Below are 17,576 nucleotides of genomic sequence, written 5' to 3'. Positions count from 1 at the left end.
GATCAAATACACTACCAACATTTGATTCTTCCAGAGAGCACATAAAATTTTTCACTCTTGCAATTTTTTGCATCCACATCGTACACCGTCTTTCTTCTTGCCCTTAGCCAGATGTTCAATCTACGAATACGATGTAGCTCCCAGCTTCGATCTTCAAGCCTTCAATGTGCTTATTATCAAACGAGATTGCTATCGCGGTATTCTTCCAAGCTGAAAACGCGAGCCAGACCTAATGACGCAAGAGGTGGCCATCGCAAGCAAGGGCAACAGCAGCTGAAGCAGCTGCGGCGGGGGACAGACGCTAGAGGATCAGGTATGGAACCGCTGCGGGTGTTTGAAACGGGCAAGTTTTCACAACTATACAACAACGCGCCCAGCTCAGCCGATGCCGCGACGAGCAAGATTACAAATTTCCAACAACTTCGAATCTTCCCCATGGTCCGCGAAGCCATGATCAAGGAGATCAAGTCACAGTACAACTTGAAAGGTCCTCGACACCAATCGGTGGATGAAATCGAGATCAAGCCTACGCCAGTGCAAGTTGCTGCCATTCGCAAAATCAACCAAGTGCGCAAGATTAGAAAAGACGTGGATGTGGATGAAATGACCGAGGGTGAGCGGATACAATATGAATTGCAGAATGAAAATGAGCTGAACAAGACCAAGGTGTTCACTATTGCTGCCGAGACTGGCTCGGGTAAGACGTGGGCCTATGCTGCCAATATCATGTCGAAGCTCAAAGAAGATGATTTCACCTGGTTTCAGAGGGACCGCGAGCAATATGCCAAATTCAAGAGCTCGGAACAAGTGCGCGCGGTGATATTGGTGCCCACGAATGAGTTGGTTGATCAAGTATATGAATCACTTCACAGGGCTAATAGTATGGCGTTGGATTACAACAACAACCACGATGGTAAAATTAAGGTTCCCGCGCATTACAGGGAGTTTTGTGAATTGCCAGGGCACAAGAGCTTGGGGTTGAGCATCATGAAGCTTTCCGCCGGTGATGCCCCCATAAGTGTCTACAAACGGTTGCGCAATCATGGCAAGATTGACATTTTGGTCACCACGCCAAGCAAACTCACTGGATTCTCCAAACTTGAAGCTGTTGACCGGCCATTCAAGATCTTCAAAAGTGTCCGGTACTGCGTGCTCGATGAAGCGGACACTTTGTTTGACAAGTCGTTCCTCCAGGATACCACTTCCGTGGTCAAGAACTTCCCCAAATTGCTTGATTTGATCTTGGTCTCGGCTACAATTCCCAAGGAATTTGAAAAAACGTTGGGCAACTTGTTCCCCGATGGCAAGTCGTTGATCAGAGTGGCAACACCATCACTACATAAAATCCCCAAGAACATCAAAATCTTGACCTTGGATGCAGATTTGGCCCCCTATAATGGCTCCAAACCTCGCTGCTTAGCACAAGCGATATATGCGATTTCGAAAGATGGCACCGAGCCCGAGCACGTGAAACGTATTATTGTGTTTGTCAATGAGAAACCGGAAGTTGAAGGCTTGGTGGATTTGTTAAAGACCAAGTTCCACGTTCGACAAGACGACATTGTTGGTATATCGGGCGAAATCAACGCCAAGGAAAGGAAAGAGCTACTTGAGCCCTTTTTGCGGCCAGCGGAGTTGTTGAAAGACGATCCCGTGGGAAGCAAAGTCAAGATCCTCGTTACCACCGACTTGTTGGCTCGTGGATTGAACTTTATTGGCGTCAAAAATGTCATCTTGATGGGCTTGCCCAAGAGCTCGGTTGAACTTGTGCATAGACTAGGCAGAACGGGCAGGATGAACCAGCTGGGACGTGTGTTTATCATTGTTGATCGGAAATCCAGAAAATCGTGGGTCAAAGGGTTGGGCACGGCGATCATTAGAGGAGTCAGAATCGGCTGAGAAGAAACGAATCGTGGTTTTCTTTCGTTTTACCATTAATGGTATGTTTTTTTTATGACCGTGTTTCCAGTTTCTCATGTGATGATATAAAAAGATATTTTTTCAGACGTTAGACTTCCTAGTTTCCACCTTGAGGAAGATGTCTAAGACAGCTGACTTAAAAACTGGAATTGCATTTTGCAAGAGATACTAACCCATGAAAAGTTTTTACGATATTTTGATTTTTTTTTATTTTTACGACAACGACGGCCTTTTCTTGTTAATAGACTAGACGGTATGTTACGAAAACCAAAAACCTCCCCAATTTGCAATGATGGTTGACTATGATGAAATACCAAACAGACCAAATTTAATGAACGCTTGACATCCTACATTTATCGTGGGGAAAAGTCTATTAAAACCAAATCTGAATCCATCATTACTTCAAGAGAAGGGGAGAACCAGGAAGTCGATATACTAACTATTTTTCTTTCAATTCATAGAATGCATGTACATATGGACATATGGATATGATGGAACTGAGATGATCACCATCAATCGTAGATGAGAAAAAAAAACCCTGGGATTAACCTTTGTCCATATACCTTTGAATTTTTACCCCATGGTATATTGGACTATACGCCCCAGGGAAATTGAAACTTTGTCAACTTTATACACTTTATACGTGGAGGACTCTTCCGTTCCTTGCCATGTACTGGAATTAGCTTGATACAGTACCTCTTGTAGAAAAGAACACAGCTGCTAAGTAGAATTTTCATTTAAAAGAAAGAGTATATGAACAATTCTGCCCCGGTTTGAATGGAGGTGGCCGTGATGAGGGTGGTGGTTTTATGCCAGTTGGTAGATCTCGCACGACGATCTCCTTCCACACGGAGACCGCAACCGGATAAATCTCTTAGCCGCGATGTCGAAACCCCCCCAGCTCGCCATCTCTCCCAACACTCCAACACTCCAGCAAAGAAAACCTCCTCCTTGAGCAACCACCAAGCTGTTTTCATTTCGTTTCCTTCACTTTTCCATTCATACAACAGCCTCCTCTCGTTCTACATATTCAAAAAATAGTTGCAAAGGCCAAAAAAAAAAGGAAAGAAAATAAACAGCTTTTCCCTCTCTCTTTGAATCTTCAATTACATGGTAAATAAACCGCCCTTCCGCATAATGTCACATTCGATCCACTCATCAATCAAGGAGATTCAAAAAGACATGTATTTCGGGACAGAAGTGCTCAACCGAGTCTCCTTCTTGCGCGAGGATAACGAGTTCATCACGCGCTCGTTATTCCACCCCAGCACCAGGTTCATCTTTTTCAACAGACAGCAGCCGTTGGTGTACAAGAACTATGGCACAAAGTTGGCGATTTTGACCAACGGCAACAACCAGGTCAACATTGACGAGTTGACACCAGGAGTGCATGACAAGTTGGGGGTCACGGGCACAAAGTTCCTCGCGAATGGGTTATACGAGGGTATCCCCGGTTGGAAACTGGTGTTGAACACGTGGAATGAGGATAATAGGAACCACGATAAGGAATTGAGAGCTGGCGGGAAGCCGATTTTCTTGTTTATGGGGCTATTGGACGAGTCAATTGGGTTAGATGTCAATTCCTTGAAAGGTGAGTCTGAGCCTGCTGTAAGCGAGGACGACGATGGTGAAAAGTATTTGGACCACCAGGGCCGGTACCAAGGTATCGCGTACTATGCAGTTGACGTGACGAGAAATCAAGAATTGAGCCAGCAATTGATTGAATTTGTCAACAGGTGCGTGAATGAACAACAGGGAACCGCCACAAGTAAGCCGAAACTGGCAGAGGAAAATGGAGTTTACTATACCCACTCGAGAAAACACTTTCTCCTGTTTGAACATAAAGAGGCAAGCTTGTACAGCTACGGCGCCATGTTCTTCAACTGGCTCAAGACCAACAAGTTCTGCCCCGGGTGCGGCCACCCCACCATCCCCATCCACGCTGGCGGCAAACTAGCATGCACCAACGACGCTAAAACCGAACCCACCGCGGAGAAACCCGAGCCCAGATTCATCTGCCCCGTGCGCAGCGCCACCGTGTCCAACGTCTCCTTCCCGCGCACCGACATGGCCATCATCTCCATCATCACCAACCGCGACAGATCCAAGATCTTGCTTTCGTTGGGCAAGCGCCACGCCATCACCAAGATGTACTCGTGCACGGCGGGGTTCATGGAGCCGAGCGAGACGGTGGAGATCGCCACTAAGCGCGAGATCTGGGAGGAGACGGGCGTCAACTGCGCTGAGGTTTCTATCGTTATGACTCAGCCTTGGCCGTTCCCGCTGAATTTGATGATTGGATGCATGGGTGTGGTTGATTTCAACGGCACCGATGAGGTTATCCATTTGGGCCACGATAACGAGTTGTTGGACGCAAGGTGGTTCGATACTTCCTTTGTGCGGAAGTTGGTTTATCCCGACGAAGTTGCTGCTGGCGAGGACGAGCTGTTCAACCCTGAGGGGATCTTGATTCCCATGTCGGAGAGTATTGCGTTTTCTTTGATTAAGCTTTGTGTGGATGAGGCGAGGAACGCGCACAAGTTGTGAGTATGAAAGGGGTAAGAAAAGATATGTAGTGAGCTGTTTGATGTTTTTTGGGGTAACTTGCAAGGTCATCTTGGAACTTGAGAGAGTTTCGCTTGAAGCTTTGGATGAGATGCAAACGTGGATGCGAAAGATTGGATATCTCAGGTGACTGCATGACACAAAGAGAATAACCACCACAACTGAAACAATTTGCGAAAAGCCTAGTCTGGTAGATTCCACCCCTACAACCATTTTATAAAACAAAACCTCCTCTCCACATCTTCACTTGTAGTCTCACCATTTAACAGATGATGCCGTTTTGCCGTGTTTTTTGTTTTTTGTTTTATTTTTGACTGCGGGCGTCGAAAGTTGCCGCTTTACTGAAGCAACCTGAGCGCTATTTTCAAGAGATGCGCCATTGCGCGGTATAGAGCTGTTGCAGACATAATACAAAGCACCGCTGAGCTTGTATAGGAGCTGAAACATGTGAGGGATGATAAAAAAAAAGTGCAAAATACGTAACTTACTTCTATTCGCGACAGTCTGTCGCTGGCACGCTGGCATGCAGATCGCTCATACGCTGCTTCTTTTTTTTTTTTTAAGTCTTGTTTGATAAGTCCGAAAAGATCTAGAAGAAAAAGAGTTAGCTCCGCTTCATCGTGTTAGGCTTGCTGCTAGACACTCCCAGAAGTACCAGTGAGAGACGTGAAGGTGGAGATTTCGGCTGGCTGGCTGCGAACTTCATATAGAACGATAGCACGGTTCGGAAAGCAATCTAGTAATGGGAGAAACATTGGCTATTGAGTCCCAGACTGACTCGGATATAAAGGGACTTGGGAAGCAGCAGTACGTCATATTGCCCCGTATTGCCATATTGCCCATACTGTCATGGTGCCATAGTGCCATCCACTGCGTACGTCAGCCCCGTTTCTTTTTAATTTGCAGCAAGGGGGATGCCTTGAGCCGAAATGATGGAAAGTTCGGTTAGGGAGTAACAAGTCTCCAGGCGCAGTCGGTGTGTATACGCCGACGCTGATGGCGCTGCTCATACTCCCGGGCCCCACTCGTTTCACCCTGGAACACCCAGCTCTGCTAGTTGGTTGTGGGAGCAGTCGATGTGTCATAGTCTCTTGAAGCGAGTGGAGGTTGGAGGAGGGACGCACGTGCTCTCCTCGTTTATTATCATGGGATTATATGCAGTCCAGAACAAGGGCAGTGGTTAGATTTCCCCCTCCACACTTTTGGCGCCCATTTGACAGCGGTATAAAACACCCTCCAGATCCACCACCCACATCCGCTAGGGCTACACTCAGGAGAGGAGGCTTGGTTGGAATGTGTCAGTAATCACGAAGGTGGTGCCACTTGTCAATTTTACCAGATTTCGCCAGAGAAACCCACAGCTGGTAAGTCATACAGGTTTATTTTTTTTTTTTTTTTTTTTGAAGAGAAGTTGTCTTTTCCACGGTTGTTCACCAAGCTACTCACGTGTAAAATGAGCCACAGCTTATCCTCGGCACCCAAACCGTCGTCGATATCGCCGGTGATTGTCGGCCACCGCGGGTTCAAGAGCCAGTACACCGAAAATACGGTTATTGGGTTCACCAAATGCTACGAGTCCGGCGCCACTGTGCTTGAAACCGACTTGTGGCTAAGCTCAGATAACGTGATTGTGATCTCACATGACCAGCTGACGAAACGGATATTTGTCGACTCCGAGGGCAACGATACCGACTACGTTATAACTGAAACGCCCTTTGACCCCGTGTTGAAGAGTTTGAAAACTAAAGAAGGCGGCTACCCGTTGCTCGCATTTGTCGACTTGGTCACGTGGTACCAGCAGTATGTCGCGAGCCACGAGGAGCCCCTGGATGACTTGTTCAAGTTGCAGTTGGACATTAAAAAATTCAACCCTACAAAGATTACCAAGAACATCTTGACCGACTTGTTGCTGGTGCATGACGATTTGAGCTATTGGTATAGTAGAGTGCAATTTGGCATTTGGGATTTGAAGTTTTTGAAATACTTGAACCAGGACGATTTCTTCCAACTGGAGATATTTGGCGCGGTGGACGCGTGGGGCAATCGCCAATTTGATGTCTTCCACATTAGTCTCAATTGGAGAGACTCGATCAACTACATCAACTACAACTACTATTTGGATGAAACAACTCCAAAAGACCGCAAACTGTTGAAGTTGACGGGGGTCTCCTTATTGTACATTTCGACTTGGTCGACTGAGTTTTTGACCAAATTCATCCCCCTCTTGCAAATCCAAGGCTTGAAGTTTTACTCGTGGACCATAAACAACAAGTTCCAGTTTCAGTACTTGAACAAAGTCGGTGAAATGGCAAAGTTGGTTGAATACGGTATCATTACCGATTCGCCAGATACAATGGTTGAATACAAGGATAGTTTACTCAGGCAGAGACTCGAGAGTATCGAGCTCCACGCGTCAGACTCAGCAAGCTCGGAAAAGACCTTGGTTGACTATGGCAGTAACCAATACTATAATGAAGATGGCGACTTGAATATCGAGCTCACGTTGAGGCAACAGGTGTTGTATTGGCTATACACGCAATTCACCTTGCTTAATGGTTCCAACAGGAAAATCAAGACCGAGTCGCAAAAATTCGCATACCCTGTTGATGGAGACAAGGTTGAGCCCAACAGAACTAACCCCTTGGCTTCTTGGCTTTTCCAAACTTGTCAAAAATACGGCATATTTTAATTGAAAATGGATAGAGACGGATTAGAGTTATAGAGTGTCACATAAAAGGTTTTGCTAATACATACTATTTGCATTTTGGGGTTCGCTTTGCTATGTTGTAGTCTCAATTACCTCCATTGGATCCCTCCCAGCCATGAATGTGTCTTGATTTGTATCGATATTCAGAAACAAGGCTTTTTCAAGTAAAGGAAAGCTGATAATTGGGAAGCCTTGTGAAATAGATGTTGGGATCTGATCATGGCGGACACTCGAGCTGTGAAAATCCTGGCCCATTGCATAGTTAACTATCACGTGAGAGCCGCATAAACTGCGGCTTGCGATAGCGAAGACAACAGACTCCTGTGCACGTGATATGCGCCGCAATTACCGCGTTGGGACAATTCAAATGTGTTTTTGACTTGCAACTATTCAAATCCAGAGACAGGTCTTGCCACGCCATCTCGAAACAAATTCAGAGAAAGAACAATCTAGTATAGAGAAACAGATCCATCAACATTCATCGACGCCATTCGAATTAGCAATGCAAGTTACACGATTCAATTCTTCTGTCATTTTGATCTCTAGCATCAAAAAAACAGCGTTGACCATTTTTGGGTGTGGGTGCTCTTTCTTCCTCAGTTGTTCAAAAACGAATCCATATAGACAAAATCGGCCTCCTCCTCGTAGTTCACCTTGCCCAAATTAAAATCAAACAAATTGTAACCCTTAGTCCTCTCCAAATACTCAAAGCTCGCCTCGGGTATAACCCCGCGCAACTCCTCCACGGCCTTAATATACCCTCGTTCACTTAGACTCTGTCTAGTGCACTTGTACAACTCGCCATGCTCATCGTGCCCAACTTGCTCAATCTTGTCGTCAAACACAAGCAAATTGCATAGACTCTGCACGTCATTCAACTCCAACTCCACCTGCAACACATTCGAGCTCGATAAAAACTGCATGATTTGGTCCATGTTTGCGCCCGGCGACCGCGCATCGTAGCTCGATTGAAGCGCGTTGCTCTCTTCCTTGGGGAAAGTGGCGCTATATATGAACCGCCAGATTATCATCAGCACCGTGTCGATGAACTCGGTGTCGAGCTCAGAGTCAGTGAACCATGCCCCGCCAGTGACTTCCAAGCTCGGCTGCAAGTTGTACAACATGTAGATCTTGCGCGTGGGGTACTTTACCGACTTGATCGACTTGATAAAGCGCTGATTCTCCAAGTTCTTCAAGCATTTAGTCACGATGTGCTGGTGCAAGTTGGTCTTGGCCTTGAGGGTCTTGGTCCAGATGCCTTCTCGGTTCAGCGAGGCTATGTGCGAGTATATCATTTGTTCGTCGGGGGTCATTTGCGAGATTATACGCGCGTAGTCCTGCGACACGGCTTGGAAGTGGAGCTCGTCGCCCTTTTTTATGAGCTTGACTTGGTTCGATGCTAGAAGGTCCTGGAGGAGCTGGAGGAGATCGTGGGGCGAGTCGGTTGGGACCAAGTGCGAGCATTCTTCCTGGCTGAATATCTTTGAGCTGGGCAACTCTCGCATTCTGGTTATTAGCATCTGGGCTTTTTCTGCCTGGGTCGACATTCTTGCGTGGTGGAAGTATTGATGATCTGGCTGGTGGTGATGATGGTGATGAGGGTGATCTGGAGAGTAATTTTTTTTTTTGTTTTCGGAGCGCATCGAGAGCGCAAGGAAAGATTGATAAACAATTACCACTGTCACATTCAAGATCAATATAACGCTACAAGTTAATAGGAGAGACTACGTTGAAGATGGATGAAAATGATTTTGATGAGTTGAGTTTACCACTACACAGATTCAACAAGTCCAAAGTTGTCTTTAAGAAGAAAACAATCACCAAATCACCACCGTCAGGTGTTTCAGGCACGAGAAAACGACGACCCGTGTTTGAAGAAGAAGAGGATAAAGAGGAGACGGAAGAAGAAGATGATGAGAGAATTGATGAGCTTGCTCGAGCCAATGCAGCATTGAAAACTTCAACTGCCGGTCGGTTCAAAGGGAAGGAAAAACCGGGGGTTTCCACTCAAACTACAACAACATCGAAACGACGAATGGACTTGTCGAGGTACATGAGCTCTAGCACGCCGTCAACCAATCCGCTAGATCCACAATCATCCTTGGAGAATATAGACGGAGAAGAGCTCAGCTTGCTAGAGTTTGACGAAGACGACCCCGAGAACAATCCCGTGATCGCCAACCTTGAAGAGTTCGATATCCTCCAGCTACCACCGCCTCCACCACCACCATCACTTCGACGACCGGAACCGCCGCGCGATCCACCCAAAAAATACGTTCCCATAGAGACAAACTCCATGCTTCGCACCTCGAAAAGACAGTACCTCACGGACTTGGGCAAGGAGTACCAAGATGAGCGCAATTACGATGATGGCACCGGCGATGCCGAGCCTAAACGACTCGACGAGCTTAATCGTGGCAACAACAACAACAACAACGACGACGACGTTCACGCGGCTGACGATCTCAGTGATACCGATATGGGGGTTTTGCAGAGCCGAGGCATTGATTTCGAAAACAAGTTCAACCGCGAGATTGCCAGCGATATCGAAAGCGATGACGAGACCCCCAAATTGAAAGTTGAAGAAGTCAAGATCTATACTGCCCGCGAGCAGATTGAGCGTATTGGGAGAATGTTGGAGATTGCCAAGCGCAGGAAAGAAGAAGTTTTGAAGAAACGGGCGGACGTACTCAGGATGAGGGACGCGGTGAGACGTAGTCGGGAGGACTTGATTCGACGGTTGAACAGCGTGAGCATAGAGTAGAGCTGCGGCAGCATTTTCTCTTTCGTTAGTACGTACATGTAGTGCACACGTGACTAAAGAACACCTTGTTGTCGTTGGTGGTGCACGGGGTGCGGATCCCTTGGTATAAGTTGAGCGCGCTTAGCAAATAGTCCCTGACTCATTGCCCAATCGGGCCACACACCCACAGATGTATAAATTTATACATAAAAAAAAAATTGAAAAAAATTTTTCAACATACATATCCTTACGCCAGGTTGTCCCTCCTCAGCTCCAGGAAATCAACTCACTTCTCTTTCTCTTGAGCCATCTGCAAAAAGAGGAAAAAAAAATTTTTCCTCTTTTCCTTTTTGATTTTTCATTTTTTGAAGCAGGGTATTATAATTTGCATACCCACTTTTCGCCCATTGCAAGAGCAAGAATTTCTAAGGAAAATCAGCTTCCCCGTTGAAGAGTGAGAGAAAGAAAGAAAGAGGGAGATGTCAATTCGAACCATATTGAAAGCCAATAGACTCATGTCAACTACAACTACTCTTAAAGCACCAGCCACAGCGACATCGACAAATGTCCCCACCAAACCTCGCCATTTGGTCAACATCTCGCAATTAACCAACGATGAATTCTCCAAGATCCTCAAACGAGGCCAGCAGCTCAAGCAAATCTACAAATTGGGAGACCAACTGGCGGTGTTGGCCAACCACCAGAAATTGCTCGGTAAGCTCGTTGCGCTTTTATTTTCTAAACGATCAACTCGTACTAGAATCAGCACCGAGGGAGCTGCTGCGTTTTTCGGCGCACAGCCCATGTTTTTAGGCAAAGATGACATCCAGTTGGGCGTGAATGAGTCGATGTACGATACTACTCGAGTGATAAGCTCGATGACCTCGTGCATCTTTGCTCGTGTCAACAAGCACCAGGACATATTGGATTTGTGCAAGGACTCGAGTGTCCCCATTATCAATTCGTTATGTGACAAGTATCACCCATTGCAAGCGATTGCTGATTTAATCACCATCAAGGAAAGATTCGGCGACAACACGCGCGGGTTGAAGTTGGCGTGGATTGGCGACGCCAACAATGTCATCAACGACTTGGCCATTGCGTGCTTGAAGCAAGGCATCAGCGTCAGTGTCTCGGTGCCAGACTCAATCGAGTTTGCTGAAGATGTGGCGCGCGATGCACGCGAGTTAGCTAGGGATGGAGGAGTCAAGTTTGAAGTTGTCCATGACCCCAAGGCGGCGCTCGAGAATGCCAATATAGTCGTTACTGACACTTGGATCAGCATGGGTGAAGAGAACCAAAAGCAGGCAAAGCTTCAGCAGTTTAAAGGCTACCAGATCACGCAGCTGATGGTTCAACAGGGCGGTGTTAATCGCGATTGGATCTTTATGCATTGCTTGCCTAGACACCAAGAGGAAGTTAGCGACGACGTGTTTTACAGTGACAACTCGGTGGTTTTCCAAGAGGCGGAAAATAGATTGTACGCTGCTATGGCTGTTATTGATGCCTTTGTTGTCAACAAGGGTGACTTGTTGAAGTAAAACACCGTGGAGATCGAGCCTATACGTAGGGATTTTAGTATAGATTTCAAAAATAGAGCGACAGCTCTAGAAAGAAATACAAGCATTATCATCTTACACGAACTTGGCTTTGGCTCTGGCTTTGACAATTGGCCTCACTCTTGGTTGAAACATAAAACCTGTTACAAGGTAAAAATAAAAAGTAAGCGGTACGACGATCCGATCCGATATGGGCATACGGATAGTATCTTGCTTGAAACCAACGTTGTACCGAGGGCTTGCAGATTCTTTTCTAAGCGGCTAATTTGCCCCCAGACTGAAACCCACTCACCAGCGTAAGTTATTCGGCTAGAAGGTTATGCCAGCAATTGCCCTGGGCACCTCACTCCCAAATTTCCGTCGTAACCACCCACGACAAAGCAGTTTCCTTCTGTCGATCTACTTCAAGGGGTCCTACAGTTAAGCTTGAGACCTGGATCTCGTAAATGATGGATCTGAGAGAGAGATATAGCTTACTATTTCTAGATCCCGCCCGCGCTTTGGCTGATACGGAGCAAAGGCTGGAACTTCCTCTTTGTAGAAAAAATATCCACATCTCGGAATTACTCCTCCTTTCCTCCATCCACAGTTTTGTCGGAATTATCCTCCATCCAGAGCACATATATAAAGAGCCATGAAAATTATTTGAGAAAACAACCAAAAAAAAAAAGTCGACGATAATTTCCACCTGCTAGGTTTCCAGTTTTTTCTTAGAATCAAATCAAGTTAGTCTAATGCCAGCAAAGATCATCTTATCGGGAGCTACCGGCTTCATCGCCCAGCACATAGTCAAGGAGTTGCTAGCCAAAAACTACACCGTGGTTTCAACGGTGAGATCGATTGCCAAAGGGGACCACTTGTTGCAATTGTTTGGGTCGTCGCCCAAATTGTCATACGAGATTGTCGAAGACGTCGCCAAGCCCGGTGCGTTTGACCAAGTGTTGGAGTCCAATCCCGATGCCACGATTTTCATCCACACGGCATCGCCATTCCACTTCAAGACCGATGATGTCGCCAAAGACTTGTTGACGCCGGCAGTTGAAGGAACCAAGAATGCCTTGAGTGCAATCCAAAAGTACGGCAAAAACATCAAGAGGGTAGTGATTACCTCGTCTTATGCCGCGGTGTCTACCGCTAGTGAGCAAAACGACCCCAAAAGAGTGTTCACTGAAAAGGACTGGAACCAAGTGACTTGGGACGAGGCGGTGTCGAATGCGTTTATGGGATACAGAGCCTCAAAGACCTTTGCCGAGAGAGCAGCTTGGGATTTCATCAAGGAGAACGACAGTCAGTTCATCTTGACCACCATCAATCCAAGTTTTGTATTTGGTCCGCAGTATGCTGACGTGAAGGAGAACTTGAACACTTCCTCCGAGGTCATCAACGCCATCACCAAGTTGAACCGCGACGACAAGATCCCCCCATTCAAGGGAGGCTGGGTTGATGTGCGTGATGTCGCCAAGGCCCACGTGGCCGCGTTTGAAAAACCCGAGGCTGAACATCAACGTCTCTTGATGAATACTGGTTTATTCACCGAGCAAACCATTGTGGATTTGGTGAGGGCCAAATTCCCCCAGTTGGATATCCCTCAAGGCACACCAGGCTCAGATGTTGAAACTCTTGCTGGATTGGCCCAGATTGATAATTCAAAGACGAAGGAGATCTTGGGTTGGGAGTTTATTGGGTTTGAGCAATCTGTTTCCGACTCGATTCAACAGATTCTTGATGCTAGAAAGAGCACTGCAAATATGTAGAGAATAGACTTTGATGAATTGAAGAGAGTGGTTAGTGCTGAGTGTTTTATCAGGTGAATGTGTCTGATGCTCTCTTTCTTTAATACATTTTGCTGCTCTTTTCGAGCTTATCGAGGCTGACTAGATGAAATTTTATTCAGCATTTCAAGTTAAACGGTTTACATAGAAGGCTCGAGCACGAGACAGATTAACGTGGTGCAGTTGTCGCCGGAGCCTGGGGCTTGAAGCTTCAAGACCGCCCATGCCGTTTCTCGTATTCAGGCTCAGTTTTTTTGAAAAAAATACCCGGGAGGGCAAACAGCAACTCTTGCTTCCTTCCAAAATCGCCCTTTTCCCGAAGGACCCTTCTCCAAAGGGCCCGAACAATCTTGTGAACCTTTGTCCTCTTTTTTTCGACTTGTAGAAGCAGGTTACGGATTTTTCCCTCCCATCCCTGCAGTGGTACAAGTCTGAGAGGTTCAAGCATCCTAAAAACGGTTTGTTTGATTTTTTTTTGACATCGGACTTTGAGGATATGTGACGCACTGAGTGTTGACGCAATTGGCTTTGTTTTTGGTTACTGCGAAGAAGAAGAAGAGCAATTACTTGAAAGCGGACAAGAGCCATGGCTCGAATTTGGCGGACTTTGCCGTCGCTTTGTTTCCCTTCTGTTTCCAAGGCGGACAAAGCAGTCCGCTCAGGGAATTACACTGCAGGTTTTGGCTTGCACGTGATCCTGCTGTCCCAGCCAAGAGAAGGCACGTTGCTGTTGCTGTTGTTGTTGCAACTTCGGCCCCATTATTGGACAAGCAATCTCCTGAGCCAGAACCACCACGTTCCCATCCCCCCTGGGCAAGTCTCGCAAACAAACAGATAAAAACGAAAATGAACGCGTTTCGGTGACATTCTGCTGGCTGGAATCATCCAAATCACCGGGATCTATCCAACTCACGTAAAGAAACACAACTTCACTCCGGCAAGAGCAAAAAGTGCATGCGTCTTGCTGTCATGTGTAGAGCAAGTTGCGCAACTGTAGCAATGGGAGCCAGGCACGTGACCTGCTTGATGTTCAAACCAACAAAGAACAAACGCGAGAGACGAGAGAGCAGGTTGTGGGTTACGAGCCATCCGTCTACTTACTAGTACTAGACACATGCCATATCTCATCTCCATTGCTTGAAAAGTCGGATCGCAGATGGGCTTAGCGGCGTATAGTTAAAAAATTCGATGCATCTACTATTACTACCATTGTTACTGTCACTTTTAGAACTGGTATATTAACTGAACATTTGCGAGCTTATTTTTCTTTGCTTATCTGTTATCCATCACGGAATTTTTACTTTGCTTCATACCAACAACTTCCCACAACTTTTCCCAGTGCCCCTCCCTGCGGTGCTAATCGAGAAATCCCTCCATCCGACAACATTCTACTCAGTCCTCCAATTTTTTAATTTTCTTCTTCTTCAACGCTGAAGCCAGCAGATCCCAAAACCAAAACCAAAAAAAAAAAAAAGGAAAAAGGAAAAAGATATCGAAGCCATAGCAACAAAAAAGAAAGGATGCTAAAGGAATTGAAAGGGAACCACACAAGCTCGTTCTTTAGGAGGTATCTCCCCTTGTTTCCCAAGTCTCGTTACATAAGAAGGAGCTATATACTCGTGCCATTCTTTGTCGCGATAATTTTTTTCCTACATTACATCAGCACCACTGACGTAGTGAGACTGCTAACTTTGCAGCTAACCACACCCAAGATCCCCATTAGTTCATTTCGTGTCGACGACGGCGGAGGTCTCGTGATTTACCCGTCGAATTTCGACGAAAACACGCCTGGACTTGAGGAGCCGGCGGAAGAGTCGGAGAACCAGATTGTCCAGTTTAATGGCGCCACGGGCCCCTTGAGCAGCTATATTAGGGACCAGAAATTCAAACCGCACGAGTTCACCCTTTTCGCAAGCAAAATCGAGAGTGCCAGTGAAGAAGAAACGCATTTGCGGATGGAGGAAGTTTGTCAAGGCATGAAGATCAAGAAAAACGTCACCATCACGCAAAGTATTCGCTTAAAAGAGGACTGGCCTTTTATTGTGGGCACGTTGATCAAACAAGTCAAAAATGAGCGTGCGTTTCGGGAGTTGCTGGATTTCTTTCAGGGGAAATTGCAGAGTTACATCGATAAGGATGAGTTGGATGAAAAACATTTTTATAAATTTGCCAGTACAAGCGTCTGGCTTGCCAAACACGGCGTGCATTTGATGGTTAGCCGTGTTTTGTTTTCACAAACCGCGAAAAAGGACGATCCGCAAATCTCGCTTCTTTACGCGCAATTGTGGGATGAAAATTGGAAAGAGTTGAAACGAGTCGAATTGGTTGTTCCCGTGATCAACGAGCATGGTGAGCGGATCTACGAAAATATGGAGTTTCCTCGATTCATGCCCATTCCCTTTTACCACAATGCCGACAGGACCAAGAAAAGATGGTACGGGCCAGAAGACACGCGCTTGCTCCTAACCAAGAACGAGTACGGCGACGAAGAGCCAATAGTGATCTTTAACAGCTTCCACCGCCAAGTTGTCGAAATCTCCAACAAGGCCTTGAATGACGATGTTGTACGCACCAAGTATGGATTCTTTAGAAGCATGTTTATGGGGTATTTGTTTAGGTACCAAATTGGCAAACAAAACACCGATGGGCAACAGGACAAGAAATACGAAAAAGTGAGGTATAATAAGGTGGCAGAATTGCGTATCGATGAGCAAAATAGGCAAAAGACGGAGAAAAACTGGACCCCTTTTATCAATCCCTCGGAAAGATCGACAGCTACTCACTATGGCGACAAGTACATGTACATTGTTTACCAATGGGACCATTTGAAAGTGTTGAGGTGCGAGTTGGCCAACCCGGGTCCAACGTCGCGTTGTACCGAAATATTCAAGCAAGATGACACGGCAATCAGAGTTGGTCCCGTGCGAGGCGGCACCGAGCTCATCCCCGTGACTCTCAAAAACAAAAAGAAGGTCAACAAGGGCTTGAAACAGGCCTGGATTGGATTCTTGAGAGCGCATTTGAACAGATGCGGGTGCGGGAAAGCCATGTACAGGCCAAACTTTATTGTTCTTGCCCAGCACCAAAACGGCAATTTCCAAATCTCGTACTTGTCGTCTTCAATCTCGATGAACATCCCCGTGGTTGGCTGGAATGACGCCAGTGTCCAGTGCGCTAGACGCGACCCCAACGTTTTGATCCCCAATGGAATCAGTATGTACGAACCACAATTGGACTACTTGACGCTCACGTTATCGGTGGCCGATAAAGATGACAATTTGGTGCATTTGAAAGGTATCCAGCAAATGATTGAGAATTTGAACATGAAATGGGATGGAAATTTGGGTCAAAGCAAGCAAGTCGAGTGCGTTGTGGATGAGAGTATTGATTTCTGCAAGAAGTACGCCGACTTGCAGGATAGTTTGGGTTTGAGTGAAGACCTGATTAATTTGGCCAAACAAGCCGGTAAGATTAGTGATAAACCACCCGCTGGAAGCCTGCTCAATGGAGAAGAAGCAGAAGAAGAAGTATTTCAAGAAGCATTTGAAGGATTAGACGATGAAGAGGGGAAGAGCCATCAACAGGATGAACATCCAGGCGAAGACAACAGGGATTCTGAGAAGGCACCGCAGGCCAAAGAAGTATCGAAACCAAAGCTGGAGAAGGTGAAGGGAAAGGGAAAGCCGGTGGAAAAGGAAGAGGATGACAAGGGATCAAGCTGGTGGTGATTTTTTGGTTCACGCATAAATTATTTATTTTTGTTAAAATTCTATCACATACTTAATAGTTTATTCATAGATTTTTATTTTAATTTCAATTTCATTTGCATCATCATCTATCTCAAGGCTGGAGTCGTAGCTGCTGGTGGTGAAAAAGACTGGTTCACTGCAGTTGCATGTATTTTTGAAATTTTGCTACTACTACCACTTCTGTTTATTATGTCAAGTTCAATTACAGCACATGGTGTCTCGCAGCCCACTAATGTGTCACGGCTAGGGCTCGATGTTTCATGGAGTCGAAAGACGCACGATGCAATCGCTGAATCAGACGCGTTCAAGCAAATAGCCCCAGGAAAGACATGTTTGATAGGTGTTTTTTTTTTTTATTTTCATGTCAGTGAGTTGTGAATATTAACTCAACTGCCCAGAACTCTCTTTTGCTCCCTCTGCTTGATATAAAAGTTGTTCGTCGCGTATCGATCGAGAGGACACGAAATCGGCGTTGCTTGGTCTGGTGATATTATCAAGAGGTTTCCCGATTTTTCGTCTTTTTTTGCAGCAAAAAGCAGACGGTGGGACCCTTCACAACCA

General features: G+C 46.1%; 8 protein-coding genes across 8 annotated transcripts; 7 read left to right on the top strand and 1 right to left on the bottom strand. All coding sequences in view use genetic code 12, as the record gives it.

The window, feature by feature from the left end:
- Positions 1-315: 315 nt before the first annotated feature.
- Positions 316-1,899, top strand: LODBEIA_P41380 (uncharacterized protein; the record flags this gene model as incomplete). The annotated part of the gene is made up of 1 exon (XM_066974326.1): positions 316-1,899. The coding sequence occupies one exon, from the start codon at positions 316-318 to the stop codon at positions 1,897-1,899; it is 1,584 nt and encodes a 527-aa protein (XP_066831076.1).
- A 1,158-nt stretch (positions 1,900-3,057) lies between these two features.
- On the top strand, positions 3,058-4,467 carry LODBEIA_P41370 (uncharacterized protein; the record flags this gene model as incomplete). Its single annotated transcript, XM_066974325.1, has 1 exon — positions 3,058-4,467. One exon carries the CDS (start codon positions 3,058-3,060, stop codon positions 4,465-4,467), a length of 1,410 nt encoding a protein of 469 aa, XP_066831075.1.
- Positions 4,468-5,938: 1,471 nt separating this feature from the next.
- LODBEIA_P41360 (uncharacterized protein) lies at positions 5,939-7,174 on the top strand (the record flags this gene model as incomplete). Its single annotated transcript, XM_066974324.1, has 1 exon — positions 5,939-7,174. One exon carries the CDS (start codon positions 5,939-5,941, stop codon positions 7,172-7,174), a length of 1,236 nt encoding a protein of 411 aa, XP_066831074.1.
- Positions 7,175-7,788: 614 nt separating this feature from the next.
- Positions 7,789-8,739, bottom strand: LODBEIA_P41350 (uncharacterized protein; the record flags this gene model as incomplete). The annotated part of the gene is made up of 1 exon (XM_066974323.1): positions 7,789-8,739. The coding sequence occupies one exon, from the start codon at positions 8,737-8,739 to the stop codon at positions 7,789-7,791; it is 951 nt and encodes a 316-aa protein (XP_066831073.1).
- A 188-nt stretch (positions 8,740-8,927) lies between these two features.
- Positions 8,928-9,956, top strand: LODBEIA_P41340 (uncharacterized protein; the record flags this gene model as incomplete). The annotated part of the gene is made up of 1 exon (XM_066974322.1): positions 8,928-9,956. One exon carries the CDS (start codon positions 8,928-8,930, stop codon positions 9,954-9,956), a length of 1,029 nt encoding a protein of 342 aa, XP_066831072.1.
- Positions 9,957-10,414: 458 nt separating this feature from the next.
- On the top strand, positions 10,415-11,476 carry LODBEIA_P41330 (uncharacterized protein; the record flags this gene model as incomplete). Its single annotated transcript, XM_066974321.1, has 1 exon — positions 10,415-11,476. The coding sequence occupies one exon, from the start codon at positions 10,415-10,417 to the stop codon at positions 11,474-11,476; it is 1,062 nt and encodes a 353-aa protein (XP_066831071.1).
- A 752-nt stretch (positions 11,477-12,228) lies between these two features.
- On the top strand, positions 12,229-13,248 carry LODBEIA_P41320 (uncharacterized protein; the record flags this gene model as incomplete). The annotated part of the gene is made up of 1 exon (XM_066974320.1): positions 12,229-13,248. The coding sequence occupies one exon, from the start codon at positions 12,229-12,231 to the stop codon at positions 13,246-13,248; it is 1,020 nt and encodes a 339-aa protein (XP_066831070.1).
- A 1,538-nt stretch (positions 13,249-14,786) lies between these two features.
- LODBEIA_P41310 (uncharacterized protein) lies at positions 14,787-16,994 on the top strand (the record flags this gene model as incomplete). The annotated part of the gene is made up of 1 exon (XM_066974319.1): positions 14,787-16,994. One exon carries the CDS (start codon positions 14,787-14,789, stop codon positions 16,992-16,994), a length of 2,208 nt encoding a protein of 735 aa, XP_066831069.1.
- Between the last annotated feature and the right edge of the window lie 582 nt (positions 16,995-17,576).

Source organism: Lodderomyces beijingensis, assembly GCF_963989305.1.
Source record: "Lodderomyces beijingensis strain CBS 14171 genome assembly, chromosome: 5".
NCBI lineage: Eukaryota > Fungi > Ascomycota > Pichiomycetes > Serinales > Debaryomycetaceae > Lodderomyces > Lodderomyces beijingensis.
This window is presented reverse-complemented; position numbering and strand designations above follow the sequence as displayed.